Raw genomic sequence first — 18,608 nt, 5'->3', positions numbered from 1 at the left:
GGGGCTAAACAGGCAGGGATCTTCCACCACCATGGTCTAGCTAGGATGCCTCCCGGATGTTTCTTCTCATGCCCACCGGTCATTAAAGCATTTGTGCTCAGTGGAAGAAGCTGCATGTTATCAGCAGTGGTCGTGTCAACAGTCAGTGTAGGAATGTAAACCGTAGCCTTTCCAAGAAGCACATGGCTGAGCTGTGGGAGTTTAGATTTGATCAAGTGGATGTTTGACATCCATTCCCAAGAGGAATGGAGGATTTTCCTCAAAGATGTCACAGCAACTGAGATTTAGATGTCTGTGTCTCCGCCGCACAGTGTGCTTCAGGCCATGGAGGAGAGCTATGAGGTGGACCTGGTCTACATCACTGAGAGGATCATCTCCCTCTCCTTCCCCGCCGCGGCCGACGAGCGCAGCTACACCAACAACCTCAAAGAGGTGGCCACCATGCTGCGGTCCAAGCACGGCGAACACTACCTGGTGAGACGAGTTCAAGCCCAGAACCCGTTCTCTGCCGAGCTGACCCGCTTTAATGTGTCGTTCTTGTCTCATTCACTTCAGGTGCTCAACCTGAGCGAGCAGCGGAACGACTTAACCAAGTTAAACCACAAGGTACGAACACGGTTTGGTGGAAGCAGAAGCCGTGCGTTTGAGAGGAGTGAAGTGAAATGTGAAAAGTGAAACTGGCTCTTGCTTTCTGAATGATTTCTGATTGATCCGGCTCAGGTACTGGAGTTCGGCTGGCCAGATCATCATGCTCCGGCGCTGGACAAGATCTGCAGCATGTGCAAAGCCATGGACACGTGGCTGAGCGGAGACCAACGCAACGTCGTGCTGCTGCACAACAAGGTGACCAAACACTCAGGGGTTAGAATAGGAAGAAAACACTGTGAAAATACAAGGAAGCTAGAAAATAAATTCATAAAAACATTTTTTATGAATGTTTACATTCATAAAACATTATGAATACATATTTTTTTTAAATTCAAACATTTTCATGAATTTATTATTACATATAGCCTTGCATATCCCATTAGAACTAATTTTACTTAACTTACATAAACTCCAGACTTTATTTTCCTGACATTAAATCAGAATAACTTTCAAACAATGTTTAGATTATTGAAAATAAAACACTAATTTAAAAAATTTATTTGTTTTAAACCATTTTTGAGATCTGAATAAACTTCTGTTTTAGATCAGCTACAATTAAAGAAGTGTTTATTGTTTTATTAGTCTGGATGATCAGAGTTGTCTTATTGCTTTCTAAGATAACTAAGTGATTTGGGAACTGGCTTTGAAAGCTTCTAATTGGTTAATTGAAAACATCAAACAGAAATGGAGGTACACCTGTAGATGTACTTTAAGTCAACTCCTCAAACACACTGCTTCCTGCCTGGTGTGACATCATCAAGTTTCCTGCCGAGTCCATTTTCTACACTGCAGATTTTTGGGGGGAACAAACTCTGTCATACCTTTAACACTACACAAAGATATTTCCCTTGACTTTCAGTCGGTGTGTCTGGATGCGTTCTAAGATTTATAGTTTTCCTCTAAGTCCCCTCAGAGTGCAGAAAACTCACACACTCTCTCTCATTCACGTTCATTGTAATCCTTCTCTGAACCTTCAGGAAGTTGTTCCAGTATTTCCAACATGAACTCCGTCTTCTTGTGTGTTCTGTGGTTTTGCAGGGAAATCGAGGTCGAACAGGTGTAGTGGTGGCTGCGTATATGCACTACAGCAACATATCTGCAAGGTACGCAACATGTTATCACTGCACCTGTGTTACTTTCTAAGCTTCTGTGTAAAGTTCACAATGCTACGGTAAAAGATTTAAGGCTGTTGCTTTTTGAAAAACTGTCATTTGAGTACTTTCATCTTCCAAACCCCCTTTTTTCCAGGTGATGTGAGGACAGGAGTAACAATCCATCAAACGAAGGTCTTGAATATTAAACACCGATGTGATATTTTAGCTTAGCAGTCCGTCCTAGCTAGTTTATTTTCCTGGCATTGTGAAGGAAAAATGTCATCCATGTTTAATACAACCAGATGTTATAAAATGGGCCCCAGCCAGGAGGACTTACAGCCAAGGGGTATTTTTTATAAAGTTGTGAAAAGATTTTTGCTTGTCTTATAGAACAAAAAGGATGATTTTGAATTTAAATCAGGAATAATAACATCTATGTGATTTCATGCCATGCAGTGCTGACCAGGCGCTCGACCGGTTCGCCATGAGGCGATTCTATGAGGACAAAGCTCTTCCTGTTGGTCAGCCGTCACAGAGAAGGTAAATTATTAACTCCCTTCCTTTTCTATAACTACTTTTTATAATTAATTCCACTGAAGACTTAACATGAAGACTCTCTTAGATCAGCAGAATGAGACATCCTGCACATTCTGAAAGGCAGTTTAAATTCTTTTGTTTCACTGAAGAAACAACCAAGAAAAAATTATTTCACCACTTTTAGCACTTTTTATATTTAAATGTTTTTCTTCCTCAATGAAATGTTGTTTTCATACCAAGATAACCTGAGTAAACTGAGGAATTGTGAAATCAAATATATTTTTACTGTTTATGTAATTTTATTACATGACAAATTTTCTTTTACTTTTTCTTTTTAGATAATTTTAATGCAAACATAAACCTAAAAAATAAACCTTACATGATTCATGTTCATCAGTGGAATAAAGCTAATTTATTTTAATTACATACTCCTTAGGTTTATGCATTTAGTGTTATTAAAGCATAGTTATATTAAATTAATAAAGAATTAATAAAGAGTGTATTTCTTTCAAATACATAAAGTATATTATTTGAATTGCATAGCAATCAAATTGCCTATGCAAATAAAATTGCATACATTTCTTCAACTTAGAAAGTTCTTTCAGAGGGAACCACAAAGAGAACCAATTAACCAGACAAAAAGTTAGCTGTGCTAACCCTAAAGCACTAATCATAACTATTAGTTCCACTAATGCCAAAAGTGCTACATGGTATTTGGTGGAAGCTCATACTAAAGCACTGAAAGTTAAATTCATGTTGATAACCTGCCTGTGTCACTGTCACAGCATGTGTTATGACATAGTATATTGCTCTCAATGTTTTCAAAGTTAGCAAAAATGCTAACGCGCTAAATGAAGAATTAGTGCCACTATTAGCGCATTCGCAGAAGTCTACCCACCATTGATGAGAACCATTATCCTCTAATGGAGAAAGAACACAGAACAGTGGTGAATCTGCCCAGGAGTGATCAACCTACAAAAATTATCCTAAAGAAAAAACAAGAAAGGTAGACTTTTTTCTGCTCTCTTCCAGAAAAGTCCACCTTTTCTGGAAAAGAGCATTGAATTTGCTCGATGATCCATAAATATCTAAATTGCATCTTTGTTTCACCAATATTTTGGGTAAAAATTAATAGCCATCATATTATAGCTGTGGCTCCTTCACTCTTCGTCTTGCTGCTTCCATGACATCTCGGGTCAGGCTAATTGAACTTCCCAGAAACCAAAACATCTGGTCACTGACAGGAGAACAAGGAGAATGTGTGTACATGCAGACCTGGAGGTCAAGGTTACCTTTGATGCAATCATTATTAGCATCGTTAACAATCAAACTATACTAACTCAACAGACACCTAGCAGCCCACCGTACACATCCATCTATTCCATCGGATCCTAAAGAGGATAAAGCTACGTTATACTGAGACTGAAACCGGGTTAGAATTTAAAAGGTAATCCAACTGATATAGGGAAGAACCCTAAAACATGGAGGGAAGATAGTTAATATACGAAAATTGTGTTTTTGCCTCTGAGCCAACGAGACAATGGTGTTTCTAAAGTCTTGAGTCCAATTTTGTTTGTTTTTCTTATATATTTGCACATTTTTACTGGAATATATAAAATTGGTTTCTTAATGTTGCCCTGGGCAGCTGCCTATAAAACTGACCCCATTTAAAACTACCGCCTACTGTGAGTGGAGAAGGGGGAGCTGTGTGGAGCCTTGGGGCAGACTGAGGAAGCCTATGGTATGTCTGCAGGTATGTGCAGTACTTCAACGGCCTCCTGTCTGGACACATCAAGATCAACAACAAGCCGCTCTTCCTGCATCATGTCATCATGCACGGCATACCCAACTTTGAATCCAAAGGCGGTGAGTTTCCCAGCCAAAGGTCTGCAGGAGAGACGCAGCTTGTCACCATGTCTCATTCGTCTTGTTGCCGTTTCCTGACAGGATGCCGGCCGTTCCTGAAGATCTACCAGGCGATGCAGCCAGTCTACACATCCGGAATCTAGTATGGAAACTTTTCTTCCAGTTCAGTGTGGTTTGGCTTTGAGTCTGCAGAGAAACTAACACTTGATGTGATTCCCAACTGAAAGAGCTTTACTGTCTTTGGCTTTGGCAGCAATGTACAGGGAGACAGCAACACCAGTATCTGCATCACCATAGAACCTGGGCTGCTTCTGAAAGGAGACATCCTTGTAGGACTGCAATCTTTTTATACTTATATTGTTCTATTCCATATGTTGTAACAATTCATATTCTGTTCTTTGTAGCTGAAATGTTACCATAAGAGGTACAGGAACCCAACCAGAGACGTGGTGTTCAGGGTCCAGTTCCACACCTGTGCCATCCACGACCTTGGGGTCGTTTTTGGGAAGGCCGAGCTTGATGAGACCTTCAAAGGTGTTATTATCTGTTATTAATAGTGAAATTATATGCATGAGTCATAAAACAATTTCTCTTTGCATGTTAAAAAAAGACACTTGGACATAAAGATCAAAGTCAAAGGCTTAATTTTGTCTGACTGCAGAAGACAGGATGCCTGGAGTTTCATAATCAACAGTGCCCTCTGCTGGTCAAACTGTACTATTGAAAAGCTAATTGTTCCATAAAGTATAAGTGATTTTATTTGGCTTTACAATTTTCATTAAAATTATGCAATGCTATATATTTATGTATAATAAATTTTAAATTAAAATTATTCCAATTTAGTTTGAAATAAATTATTAAGATATGTATTTTTTACATTCTTTCTCAAATGTATTGACATTTCTTCTTACGTTTTCAATAAAAATAATTTAGATATGCAATTTTAATCAAATTTTACATATAACATTTATAAAACCTATTTCTATATATCGATATGATAATTGTCTGTAATGAACAATAGCTTCAAATTAAGATAACATTAGCAAAACATGGACATTATAATGCTAATTGTTTTTTAGGACAAAATAAAATAAGGATCTTATGAGGACACATGTTTTTTTCTTCTGTATTTAAGATTTATTAGGATTTTAATGGAACCAAACAAAATACTGTTCTTTCGAATAAAGAAATCATAAAGATGAAGATTAAAAGAATGGTTATGCAATTATAGCTTATGTTTTTCCCCTTCAGTGCAGCTAAATTAAATGACAACCTTTAATTCTAATTGTATATTTATATGAAGAGGAAAAGCAGTCATTTTCTGCCATGCCACATTTTATATCTCACAATCAAATTATCTACCATGTCGTTAATAATGGGAGGATTCCTTTATGTTTCTGCCGTGTCATCCAACATCTACTTCCTGTTTATGACAGCCATGGGTAGCATCAGCATCTGATGAAATTCCACTGTTCATAGCCTGACTGATTCACTCTAAACTAGTAGATGGTTAACACCTAATTTGAATTTTTTGTGACATTTCAACAGTTTGCTCAAAATTCGTGTGACTATTTGATGGAAACGTAGCTAATGAATATTTTATATCACAAGGTGGAAATTTAGCCAACTTTTATTTAAATAATTGTCTATATTGAGCCACATTTGATTTGAGTTTTTGATCACAGATTTAAGATCCGTCTTTAAATAGGACACTCCATTAGGCCAAGAGATTCAGGTCGTGAAGCAGCAGACCAGACCAGACCAGACCAGACCAGACCAGTGCACCTCTACCAACATGTCTGACTGAACTCAGACCTAAAATGTCCACAGAACATTTGATGACGAGAAGCGTTTGGCTCTTTATGTCCCAACATGTTCTGAATCAATTATGGTCATACCTCACCAGTGTTATTAGCTTTCATGCAGTTCTAGACAAAGATGCATGTTGCCTTCTGCTGTGTGTTTGGACAGATGAAAGGTTCCCAGAGTATGGGAAGGTGGAGTTTGTTTTCTCCTACGGACCAGAAAAAATCAGAGGTACTCCAACTTTTTAACCACTTTGAATAAATACCTGGTTCACCCATCAGGAGATAATTCAACTAAAAATGCTTTTTAAATTTCGTACACTAGGTCTGGACCACTTGGAGAATGGGCCAAGTGTTTCTGTGGACTACAACACCCAGGACCCCCTGATCCGCTGGGACTCATACGAGAGCTTCAGCCATCCCAGTGAGGACGCAGCGGACACAGGGAACGGTATGTCCTCACACACTTCATACTTGGACATTTTCTGTCTCAGAAAGTCCTCAGCTTTATTATTCAATTTAATTATTAGTTTCCATAAGATAATAGATCATGTATATATTTTAGCAAATACTTGAAACCAAAGGTTTGTCAATTCAGAATCTTGCCTGAAAGTTTCATTTAGCCCCCTAAGAAGGGAGTAGATAAGTGCCTAAAACCAAAATTATTATTATAATTAAAACTAAAAAGCAAAAACTTATCACAATGAAAAGAAGCAACAGAAACCAGCTCCAGATTTTTGTTGCCTGTGAAGCTTCACACCCCCTGCTTGTCCTCCTCTGTCCTGTCATTGAGCTCTTTAAATAGCCACTGCAGAAATAGGGGGCGTCAGTCACCCTGCAACAAGCTAACCCCCCGGGTGGGGGGGACTGTTGTAAACTGAAACACCTACTAGGATCAACTCCAACGAGCTGCTGAGCTCACGGCTAATGTTACCGTCGGGAGTTTGAGAATTTAAATAGAAGCTAAATATGTTGGAGAAAAAGTTGATGATATACCTGGAAGCTCCATGTGGCTCTGAGTTCTGCAACTTCTTCATGAACAGAGCCCTCTAGTGGCAAACCAGATATAGAACAGAATAGAATAGAAACATATTTCATTGTCTCACATTTGGGAAGTTCAGGTGAAGTAGCAGCATCAAGGTATGTAGAGTCACACAAAAAAATCAAAAAGTTTTAAAAATGTATATAAAACAAGGTTTGAAATAATAATATAATTAATAATATGTAATATTAAAAATACCATGCAGTCATCAGAAAGGGCTTACTCGAGATCTGCAACTGAGCAGATCTGCAACTTAAATATTTATTTTGATATTTAGATAAATATCAAAATATAAATATTTTCCATTTGAGTATTAAAAAACAGACTATTAACAATATATGAAAAATACAAAAGGTGCAAAAAACAAATGTGCAGCGACAGAAGAAATGGTATTTAAAAGTATTTACAGGGATGTAAATACTTATTGATGGTTCTACAGTGGGAGGAAGGGTCTGCTGTAACGCTCTGTTGTGTACTTAGGATACAGCAGTTTGTCATTGAAAGAGTTGATATATTAAATAAAAATTGTTCTAGTTCAACCCATTTCTTCACCATGAAACTGAAAACTCCAGTGTATCTAAAAATGTTTCTGTGTTTGAGTATGTTTATGTTTGATTTTGCATGTAAAATATCGTGTGACAGAACAACCATACTAGACGACATGGGATAGAGATAGAGATGGAGAAATCATTGTCCACAAATGCTCTCCGTATTACAGAAGTTGAGTTTATTTGCGAAGCTGGTAGAAAACCTGCCGCGGTGACGGCAGCTAAAAGCATGACTTTTTATTCTTAACGTTGGCAGAAATGGCCTTCCATAGATTTCAGCTGAATAATGCAATATAAAGAAGACTTTCCTGCCATCACTTAGCATGTGATGATCTCACCAGGTCCCTGGGCTCCTTTCAGTGATGATGAGCTCCATGATTACTGCCATAAAAACCGGCTCAGACAGGAGGACTTGTGAGTCTCAGCAGAGCTGGACTTGGCAGCCTTTCCCAACCTTCCTGCACCACGTTCCCCTTCTTTATGAAGGCACTATTTGTTTCATTTTCAGCAGCTTTCAAAGAGCCGATTCATTTTTATGCATGTCCCCAGAGAGCCGTTGAGGTTGCTGCCATGTTGCAAAGAAAGTTATTGGGAATCGCCAGGATTCCCAGTTCGGTCCCAGTAGAGGGGGCTGCAGTGTTCTCAGAAATAACTAAGCTCTTCATGAGTTTAGTTATTTTTCTAGTTGGATATTTTTTTCTGCTATGCTGGGCTAACGAACAGAGAGGCCTATTTTTACAAGCTACCGCTCAGAGGACAGCTATCAGGCTTCACTTACAGAATCTACACCTGTTTATTTGTGCAGGTGCTAAATGCATGTTTCATCCCGGCACGGTTCTATATGAAAGGACCCTGAAAGATGAGGAACTTTAACGTGTCTGCATGGTTGGAGAGCAACCATACAGACACCATGCAGCTGGAAAGTCAGCTCAGTGGACTTTCCGGGATTACATTATAACTGCTGTTGAATTTTGAGGAGAAATCCATTTTTCCGTGTTAGCTTTAGCATTAACATTAGCATTAGCATTACTAACGTCTTGGAGTCAGAGTGGTTTCTAAAGCACACAGAGTTTTTGTCTTGTTATAGATATCTTCTGTTTTGTCACATTTCAATGTTTCAACTCATCAAACTAATCTAAATCCAAAAAGGCAGTTTTAAAAATATTATTTTATTTATTAGGGTAAATAACTTGAATCATAATCTTCCAGAGTGACTGATTTTTTAAACAATTCCACAGCAGTGATGGAAAACAATCTTTCCCAGTTGATAAATTTAATCACTTATCTTTTGAAGTGATTTCCTGTTGAAGTGTGTGTGCATGCAATGCAGTTTGTGTGTTTTCATCGCTTCATAGGCAGTCCTGTAGTTTGGCAGCAGCTGCCAGCCTGGAGTTTCAGCGGGGTCAGAAGGTCACTGCTTACGCCTCAGAGGGGCTTGTTTACTACCAACACCAGCAAATCAGCTTCAAAACAGACAAACTGGGTCATCCTCTGGAAGGAGCACAAGGCTGGTCTAAAGTCCTCCCATTGGCTCCCTGCAGCTCAGAGAACAGACTTTAAAATATGTAAATCTGTTGGTTTATAAATCACTGAACAGCGTAAAAATCTGCTGTTGTTGGATCAACCTTCCAGATCTCTCAGGTCTTCTGGTTCTGGTTCTGCTCTGCATCCAGAACCAGAATCAAACATGGAGAATCAGCATTCAGCTTCTATAAACCACAAACTTCTGAAAAACTGTAAAACAGATGAAACAGTGACTTCCTTTAAGAACGATTTGGATGTGGCCTTGGTCTCCATCCTGATCTGTACTAATTTTAGGGTAAGAGGTAAAATTTAGATTTATGATATGAATCATATTTAACTTAAAGTTACTGGTAATGGTTAGGGTTATGTGTAAATGCAGTTGCAGAAATGAACGGATGTCAATTCAAGGTCCCGATACAAACTTGTGTGTAATGTACAGTAGATCAGTGACGGTGCAGGCAGATTGTGCCTCCTTGTTTACCGCCCTCCGCCCATATTTGGCCGGGGCTGAGCCCTCAAACATGTCTGGAATAACTGCCCAGAGACAGTCAGAGACAGACAGACAGAGAGGGACGAGGGACAGAGAGGCTCCAAGGGGAAAACGTGTCACTATTCCGAATTTTTGTCTTGTAAGTGAGGACATTGTTTTAATGTGACATTGAAGTTTTGGGATATTTTTCAATAAATACAAGTTGGAAGAAATCATAAAGTGGCGCTCAACAGCAGGACTTTCTGGTGAGTGTAAAATAACTTATATTTTTGGAATTTAATTGGCTGCTTACATAAACATGCAATAAAATTCTGTAAAATAAAAAGTTAGATGATGTTTTTAAAAAGAAATACTGCATTTCAACTTTCAGCTCAGTCTGGAGCCTGCATGTCTGTTTATCATGTTTCCTTGGCAACGCTGCATCCTGTGTGTTTGGCACACATACAGTACCAAATGAGTCATGGAGCAAGCAATTTGAGTGTGGAACATTTTATGAGCAGCCTGCAATTTGGGTACGCCAAAACTATTAGTAGTGCTGATTGGTGCGTGCAGAGACCTTGGGCATCAGGACAGGGAGAGCGGCGATGAGCTGAGTCTGTGGAAGAGCAGCGAAAAATGTGTGATGCAGTGCAGAGCGACTGAGTCTATTGCAAGGAAATGACGTGTCTGTATTTAATCAGCAAAGGTCTATTTATTAAGTTGCGTTTATCCATAAAACCGAGTCCATAATGTTTCTAGTTGGAGCTCCTGCTGGCAGCACTGGGAGTTCCAGCTACAGGTTCATATCAACCCCACAAATCCTGCCAACTTCCTCCTTGTCATTACTGCATGTCTGCATCCCGCCGCGCTGCCCTGTTGCCGCGCTGCCCTGCTGCCGCGCTGCCCTGTTGCCGCGCTGCCCTGCTGCCGCTCTGCCCTGTTGCCGCGCTGCCCTGTTGCCGCGCTGCCCTGTTGCCGCGCTGCCCTGTTGCCGCGCTGCCCTACTGCCCTGCTGCCCTGCTGCCCTGCTGCCCTGTTGCCGCTCTGTTTGTCATTTTGTCCCATGAAGTTGTGTTGGAAAGCATTGGATGTCACATCTAATAGATACATTCCGTATATTTTCCATTTTCTGCAATCATGATAGTTTGTGGTGGAAAAATGGAAGAGATTTTTATCGGAACCACTGAGCTATTTTTTTTATTGTTGTTTTTGACAAGGCTTACGATCCACATAAATTGGTTCTAGTTCAGCACCAGAAATGTGGACATGTTTTAGTAGAGCTTGCTTAAAGCAAACTTATTGTTAAATGAAAATAATGCATAACCTCCAACATGTTCTGGTTCCGCCTGGTAAAACTGGCAGAAACCATCACTAGTCCCCAGTGATGTTACTTTTTTTTTTTTGAAAAAATTTGAAAAGAAAATATTGTTTTGACTGTGCATCCACATAGACCCAGCGTTTGTTCCAATTACAGTTTCTTTTTTAACCATTTATTTGCTGCTTCAAAATCTGAAATATTGCTCTAACTATAGATATGTGAAATAAATACTTGCCTAATCAGAATGAACACAAATCTTTCTGTCTTTCCCATTTTGGAGAGAGATGAACAGATCTGGCACAAGTATTTATCTTAAAGTATTAAAGACAAAAAAGTACTTCAGTTGCACATTTATCTTATGTCTTATTTATTTATTTATTTTAGAAGAATAATTGGGGTCCTAAAAAAATGTGACACCAGCTGTAAACTAAAACAAGAAAATATAAAATCATTTTAAAGCTTTTTACACATCAAGAATTGTTTTTCAGTGTCTTTGTTAATGGAAGGTGAAAGGGTTAAATGATGTCCAAACATAGACACAGATACGAGCGTCCAGATGAGCTGCATACAGATGAAACAATGAGTGACGTCTAAATAAGGTTCATGTATTGACTATAGTTACAAATAAAGTTACATTTAACGATAAATTTAATTGCTTCTGGTGTATTCTTAAGTAATTCTATCCTAATTTATGTATTTTTTCCTGTAAAATGTAAATCTTATTCAGATAATCAGATTTCTACCTGGAGGAAGCTGCAGGGTACATTTGGTGTTCCCTATAGCTATTTTTACCAGGTGTTGAATACCTAAAGAGGGCAGAAGAAGTCTTTCTCTTCTGGGTAAATTTGGTTCTTCAAAGCTCCCAGAGAATTCGACATGTAGGTAGACAGCAAGCAGATGCAGTGTTTTGACAGGCGACTGATCCTTGCGAGTGAAAGACAGATGAATGGATGGACAGATGCATGGGGGAAAAAATGACTCCAGTCGGGAGCCAGCAGAACCTACAGGGGGCAGACATGCAGACCAAATACCCTCACATGATCCCGTCTGACTCCATTTAGCCTTTTATCATAAGTTTCATGCACATTTTTCTCTAAAATTCATTGCATCTCATGATTTTCTGGGAATCCAACATGGCTAGAAGTCACAGTTAGTGACAGTTAGTGACAGAGGGATAGGTTTACTATGACACCCACTCAGGTGACAGACAGACAGGCGGATGGAGAGACAGATAGATGACATCATCCTGAAAGCAATCTCGGAGACAGACTCAGACAGAGTCACATCACGTCACTGCATACCGTGACAGCTGGACGGTGACAGATGCACTGAGAGGCAGACATTGCAAATATAAAACTGCAGAAGTTGTCCTTGTGCGAGTCACCGATACGGCAGCCATGACACCTTTTTTATTGATGTGCTGTCACCGCATCCTTCACAGGAATGTCTCTTTCTGGTTGTGCCAACAAAAATAAGGAATTATTAGTAGCTTTTTTGTACATATATATATATATATATATATATATAGATTTTTTTTTTTTAAGGTAAGGTCTTTGCTCAGATTACCGAAATTGATTTATGTATCATGTTTACAGGAATCGACTGAGGTATTTCTCAGAACTGAAGTCAACTGAAGTGATCCAGTGATATGGCAGCAATAATGGACAATGATGAGCAAATATTAAGAGAAAAAACACATTTCTTCTCTTAAACCAAAGAAGCTAGTTAACACTTGACTGATTACAATGTGACTCACTCGCACGTTAATCATTTTATCAATCATTAATGCCTCATATCAAGTTTTTTTTTATCACTATAGTGAACAATTAAAAATTACCAATGATAACAAGCAATATAAAAAAAACAGAAAATTTCTCACATTTTTATTGAAGAGGTATTGCTCACTCGAGGCTAATTAGCATGTGGTTAACTAGCAAAAAGGTGAAACATAGCATGATACCAAACTTACCATGGCACATAATTATAGAACAGTATTTGAGCAAATATGAACTAACAAGAAAAAAAAAAATTATTAGTCATAAACCAAAGAGGCTAGTTAGCAAATGGCTAATTACAATGTAACTAATAAGCACATCAATACAGATGCAGATTAACAAACTGTTTTAGACAGCTATTGTAAATCATTGCATATATTTTTTTCAGAAGAATGTAGAACACACACAGGTGTGCATGTTAATGAAAATGGGATACTGACAAAGCCATAATTAAATTATTCTTTTTTTTTTTTCCTAAACATACTGAATTGTAAAATGTGCATTGGTACATGTAGCTCTTTTCTCTGAAGCACAAAGATGCTGTAGACGTTGCACTCATTCTCTAGAAAAGGAAGCAAGTTGTTAGCTATCTGTGCTGTGAGTCAAACGATCTAATTTGAGCTGAGCTTCAGTTATTTACTGACATCAGAGGAAAGGTATTTGTCCTATTCTAATAGAGCACTGTTTGTTTGTCATTTATAATCAGAGTCATTACATAGAATAGCTGGCAGTCGTGCCATCTGGCTTTAACATTACATTTTAAAAATTGGGAGCAATGATGTGTTGCCGTTCACAAAGTGAACAATCTTTTAATTCCCATTACAGTGTTCAGATTGGAGTTGACTAGTCAGCTCTACCTGACTTTCTATACTAATACGAAATGTGGTTACATTTATAAAATATTTAATATATTTTCAAGAGCAATAATTGTCTTAAAATCAACAGATTCCATTTATTGCTAATATATTTATTAATTTACAGTGAGACAGGTTTCCAGGTCAAATCCCAATTCATCCAATTCCATTTTTCAGAGAGAAATGCGTGATATAAAAATAATGAATGATCTCTTAAGTCTCAAAAGTCAACATAGGCATTATTAGGGTTTTTTCCACAATATATCTTTATCAAAGGTATTTTGTAGAGATAATTTACATTAAGACTGGGCTTAAAGGGCAGTATTATGTAAAATTATCTTTTTTGCACTTTACAATATGGAATAACAATATGTTATAATGTTATTCCTTCATTTAAGAAATCCTTTAATCTCCCCTGGTAGCCATTCTAGATGCAGAAACAAATGGGGTAACTACACATCATGCAAACCATGTTGTGATGAAGTGGTGTTAATTTGTGAAGTCATATACCTTTTAAGTCATGTTATAAATATATATATATATATATATATATATATATATATATATATATATATATATATATATATATATATATATATATATATATATATATATATATATATATATATATATATTTTTTTTTTAAATCACCCACTTATTCCAGTCAGGTGAGCAAAACACTGTTTTAAGCCATGACAAAACATGCTTCCCACACACTAACCTTTGCAGAACAGATAAACCAGAAGATAACTTCTTACCTGTCTTTCCTGAATTGTAAACATACATATAACTATAATAAAAAAATATAATTATGGCTTCATTGCACCATCTCTACTCAACAGAGTTTCTATTCCCGGCTCTCATTCTGTTGTGACATTTTTTGTTGCGTTTCTTGATCTGCCCAACCCTAGTTAAGTTGAGTCATTTTTTTGCCACAAAGTTTTTAAAGATCATTTTCTATAAACAAGAACAAGGACACTGCCTCTCCTGTTAAAGTACAGAAGCAGCTGGAGACAGAGCCAAAGAGGTTGCATAGTGGAGAATACAGCTTACACATAAATTAAACAAAATACCAAACTTTTATGTCTTGAAAAATATTTTAAATGTAAAGGAAAAAGGCAAGCATTAAATGAGTAGGATTTTATTGACACGTGGTACAGGGAACCCCCAATGACATTGCTGTTCCTACTGTTTGTCCGAAACAGCATATCTTCCCAGACAGCTGGGTAATGTTGGATGTGGTTACAGTGGTGGAGTCCCCTCCCCAGCTGCCGGGAACAGTTAGAAATCATCCGAGTGCCAGCTCACCCCTCCTGGCAGCTTGAGTGGTAGAGTTCCACCTCACTCCAGTGGAGCACATGTTAGACAATGTTAGGTTGTGACTCAGGACGGAGGGAGAAAGTCTTGTTCATCTGAGCCGAATGATCGACTAATGTACAGTCTGCCTCAAGATGAGGAAATATTCTTGGATTATACATTGATCTAAAAATTCTCCTGGTGCAGGTAAGAAGGAGGTTTCTGTTGAGTTTATTACAATGGCATAGCATTGTTGTGATTTAGTTTTTACATTCTAAAAGTACTGCTTTTTATAATGAAGGAGTGTTTGTTCTGGTTGTAATTAGTGCTTTATCTGGTGGACCAAACCCGACTATTCCTAGAGAAATTGTAATCTAAACCTACGTTTATACTTTCATAATGTGTTAACATGTAGAGCAACCATAGGGACAAACTGTGTTTACAGCCTCCTCTCGTGCTGCTTATTCTTGTTGCTACTGCATCCAAGAACTTGTTGTTGACATGGGTTTTGAAATAGCTACAGTCCGAGCTATCCACCATCTGGCCCCAGAGGGGGTCACTCAATCTGGAACATCCCACATATGAGCCAGTGTCATTAATATTTTCTATCACTTTGTAAATGCAACTTGTATTATTGAAGCCAACTTTGGTTTAGTGTTTAATTATATCAATATGGTTCTTTAAGTTAACAGTAATATGGAATTTCGGATAAACTGAGTTTTACCTTTTGGAAGTGTAACCTAGATCAAAAATACCTTTGGTAATTGGTCTGTATTCCCAAGCCAATAACTAGTCTAATGCAGCAGAAAGTAAAACATTCTCCAAAATGTTTGTAGCAGTTTGACATAACTAACATATTTTAGCAGCCAGAAGTCAACCTGAGGAAGATTGCTTCTCCTCTCCAAGTTCATCTCCAGGCATTCAAGCTGGCACTGTTTAAAATGTTTCCATTTGTAGGGCAGGACCCTAGCTGTTTCATGTTGGCCCCTATGGGCCTGTGCTGACACAACATGACAGGAGCTTTAGAACTACAAATTGGCTATTAATAGAGCTGAAGAGTTTGTGTTGCTGGTAGAGATGACACATGCAGAACCTTTGGATTACAAAAGTTGGATGCACTATGCTTCTGGTTAGAGCAAATGTATCACTTCTTGAATAAAGTTGTATTTGTCCTTGATGTCTACTTTACATATGATTTTCTCCTTTTTGTCCTTTCAGACGTTGGTCATACTCAAGGTCCACTTGATGGAAGCCTTTATGCCCGGGTCCGAAAGAAAGACTCCCTGGAGGGAGTTGTTACCATTAATGGCCTTCCAGTCCGTGAAAACCCCTTGACAAATACAGAGGGCTCATTGCAGCAATCTAACCATCACCTCCAAAAGACTGAGCAGTCCCTTCCAGTGGCTGGCCACACCTCCCTTCCTGCCGTAGATCATACCCTTTCTGTTAGCAGTGACTCAGGCAACTCTACTGCATCAATCAAGACTGATCGCACTGACGAGCACAGCCATTCTCTGCACACAGCTGCAGGTCACAGCAACTCAACAACAGCCCACCCAACACTTAGCCCCCAGGAGAAACGAGAACTAGACCAGCTTCTTAGTGGCCTTGAGCCACAAACTCAGCGCCAGGCTTATTTGTCCACATCTACCAGTCCAGGGGGAGGGGTTCGACACCTGGTTCCAGCGCAGGTACATGTCAACGGGGGCCATACCAGGATTCTTAGGGCACCCTCAACAGAGGAGCGTGAAACTGATATCCTTGACGACGAGCTTCCTAATAGTCAAGAGGGCAACAGCGTTGATAGCTTGGGTACACTCTCATCTTTAGAGGGTCAGGCAACACCAGCGAGCCTTTACTACCAATCACAGACACCTGTTGGTGGCCAGAACGACGGGCCATACCTTGAGAGAAACGTTCTTGGGGAAAAGCTGGACGAAATGCCTGTGCATGGAGTGCGAACCCCTACAACAATGCAGGAGAGGTCTGTAGATTCACCATCACCGCAGGTGGGGTACAACAACTACCAAAATGGAGGAGGAATGTACCGTTCACAGTCCTTTGGTAATCAGCCACCCAGTAGCCCTGAGACCAACCCTAAAATGATGCCCAAAGCCCCTGAGAGGAGTACCAGTAGTCGAGAGGCAGTTCAAAGAGGTCTTAACCACTGGCACCAGCATAGTCTTCCAGACGATCCCTTTGGGCCTCCTCCTCAGTCAACCCACAGCCTCCCTCATTTCCCAACCTCTGCCTCACAGCGAGACATTGAACAGTCCATAGAAGCACTAAACATGCTAATGCTTGATCTAGATCCAATCAACTCACACATGTGTAAGTCCCACAGTGCACCACCTGGAGATAACACCCTCAGTTCATCCCAGATACCATTCTCCCAGACCCTGGCTAGGCCATCCTACCAAGGGGACTCTGCCATCCATGGCTACAACAACCCAGGGTCAATGAACAGCACCTGTCATCAACGGCAACCTGGGAGGGTCCCAGCAGTGCCAAACCAGAGTCCCGTCACGGAGTCTCCAACGTACTCATCCCAAAGGTCCAACACTGGTTACCCATACCAGAACACCACCCCCACACACACTCCTGAGCCTTACCTCCATACACGCCAAGCAACCCATCACTATCCCATTGATACTTCTGCTAATGTCAACCAGCAGTCTCTCCAGAAACTAATGAACTCAACAAGCAGAGTTTCACACTCCCCAGACCTACAGGGGCCATCTCCTTACCCAGGATACAGCACCTCTTCTTCTCCTCTTCCGGCACTCACACCACAACCCAAGGAAATGTCTTCTTCTCCCTTGCCAAGAGAGCAAGATGCAGAGGAGGAGACTCTGAACTTGGAAGGCCTGGTTGCTCACCGTATCGCTGGTAAGGCATTCAGGTTTTATGTTAGTTGTTGAAATGATCAATTCACTACAAATGGAGTGATTTATTTTAAGTGTTTATTTCTGTTTATTTTCTGATGATTACAGTAGTTATATGATACAACTAAAGGAAAGACAGAACATTGTGATTATTCCCTAAAACCCATTAAAAAAGTTTTCTTTTTACAGAAAATTGTTTCAGTTCATTTTGATGTACTGAAACAATTTTGATGTTCAGAGAAACTTAAATATGGGTTTTTACTAAGTCTAAACCCTAGGGAATAAAAAAAACACTTAAAATATATAACTTTGTGTGTACTTTGTTTTAGTTTTGATTGACATGACTGAAACACCTTAACTTTCTTATGATATTGTAAAATATGGAGAATTTTACAAATCAGGATTCAGTCTTACAGTTTATTTATCTTTCCTTCTTAGAGTTTACCTGAGGTCTTTACAATGTACTTACGCTGATGTTTTAGTGTATAAATGGGAGCTTCTGTGTTGTAAGATGTTTTTCTTTATGTTTACTTGTAAAAACAGTTGATAATCCTAAAAACAGGACCTAGGAACAGTGCAGGACTGCGCATTATGTCACTAAAATGATACAACTGTTACCTGACTGCTTCCAAAGTGCTGACAGAGACTTAAAGAAGACTCATGTTGTGTGTACCAGAACGTAAGCAGTGCAGCTTTCAGCAGTTTGTATTAGAGATCCACGGTGGAGTTCTGTACCGCAGTTCTGACCTGGCCACATAAAATTAGCTCTGTAGCTGAAACGAAGTAAAGCTGGTGACAGCAGAGATGGGAAGAAGAGTAAGAATAGCCAAGCATGCAAGAACTTCCATTCATTATCTACATTCAGAATGCACTCTCATTTAAATAAGCTCTCTGGTGCCTCCTAGTGGAGGAAGGGTTTCCAAGCTTATTTCCATATTTGATTTCTT

General features: G+C 39.1%; 1 protein-coding gene across 4 annotated transcripts in view; it reads left to right on the top strand.

Moving 5' to 3' along the window:
• The window catches only part of tns1a (tensin 1a), an 80,104-nt gene that overhangs the window by 48,380 nt on the left and 13,116 nt on the right, over positions 1 to 18,608 (top strand). For all 4 annotated transcript variants that reach the window (XM_017309996.2, XM_008423546.3, XM_008423533.3 and 1 more), the window contains 12 exons: positions 312 to 474; positions 556 to 606; positions 721 to 843; positions 1,687 to 1,751; positions 2,199 to 2,282; positions 4,033 to 4,145; positions 4,227 to 4,287; positions 4,399 to 4,474; positions 4,550 to 4,679; positions 6,117 to 6,182; positions 6,276 to 6,401; positions 15,995 to 17,665. In XM_017309996.2, coding sequence (XP_017165485.2) covers positions 312 to 474; positions 556 to 606; positions 721 to 843; positions 1,687 to 1,751; positions 2,199 to 2,282; positions 4,033 to 4,145; positions 4,227 to 4,287; positions 4,399 to 4,474; positions 4,550 to 4,679; positions 6,117 to 6,182; positions 6,276 to 6,401; positions 15,995 to 17,665 — 2,729 coding nt within the window. The remainder of the gene's footprint in view (positions 1 to 311; positions 475 to 555; positions 607 to 720; positions 844 to 1,686; positions 1,752 to 2,198; positions 2,283 to 4,032; positions 4,146 to 4,226; positions 4,288 to 4,398; positions 4,475 to 4,549; positions 4,680 to 6,116; positions 6,183 to 6,275; positions 6,402 to 15,994; positions 17,666 to 18,608) is intronic.

This window comes from Poecilia reticulata, chromosome 2, assembly GCF_904066995.2.
Source record: "Poecilia reticulata chromosome 2, P_reticulata-male-v2, whole genome shotgun sequence".
Lineage (NCBI taxonomy): Eukaryota > Metazoa > Chordata > Actinopteri > Cyprinodontiformes > Poeciliidae > Poecilia > Poecilia reticulata.
This window is presented reverse-complemented; position numbering and strand designations above follow the sequence as displayed.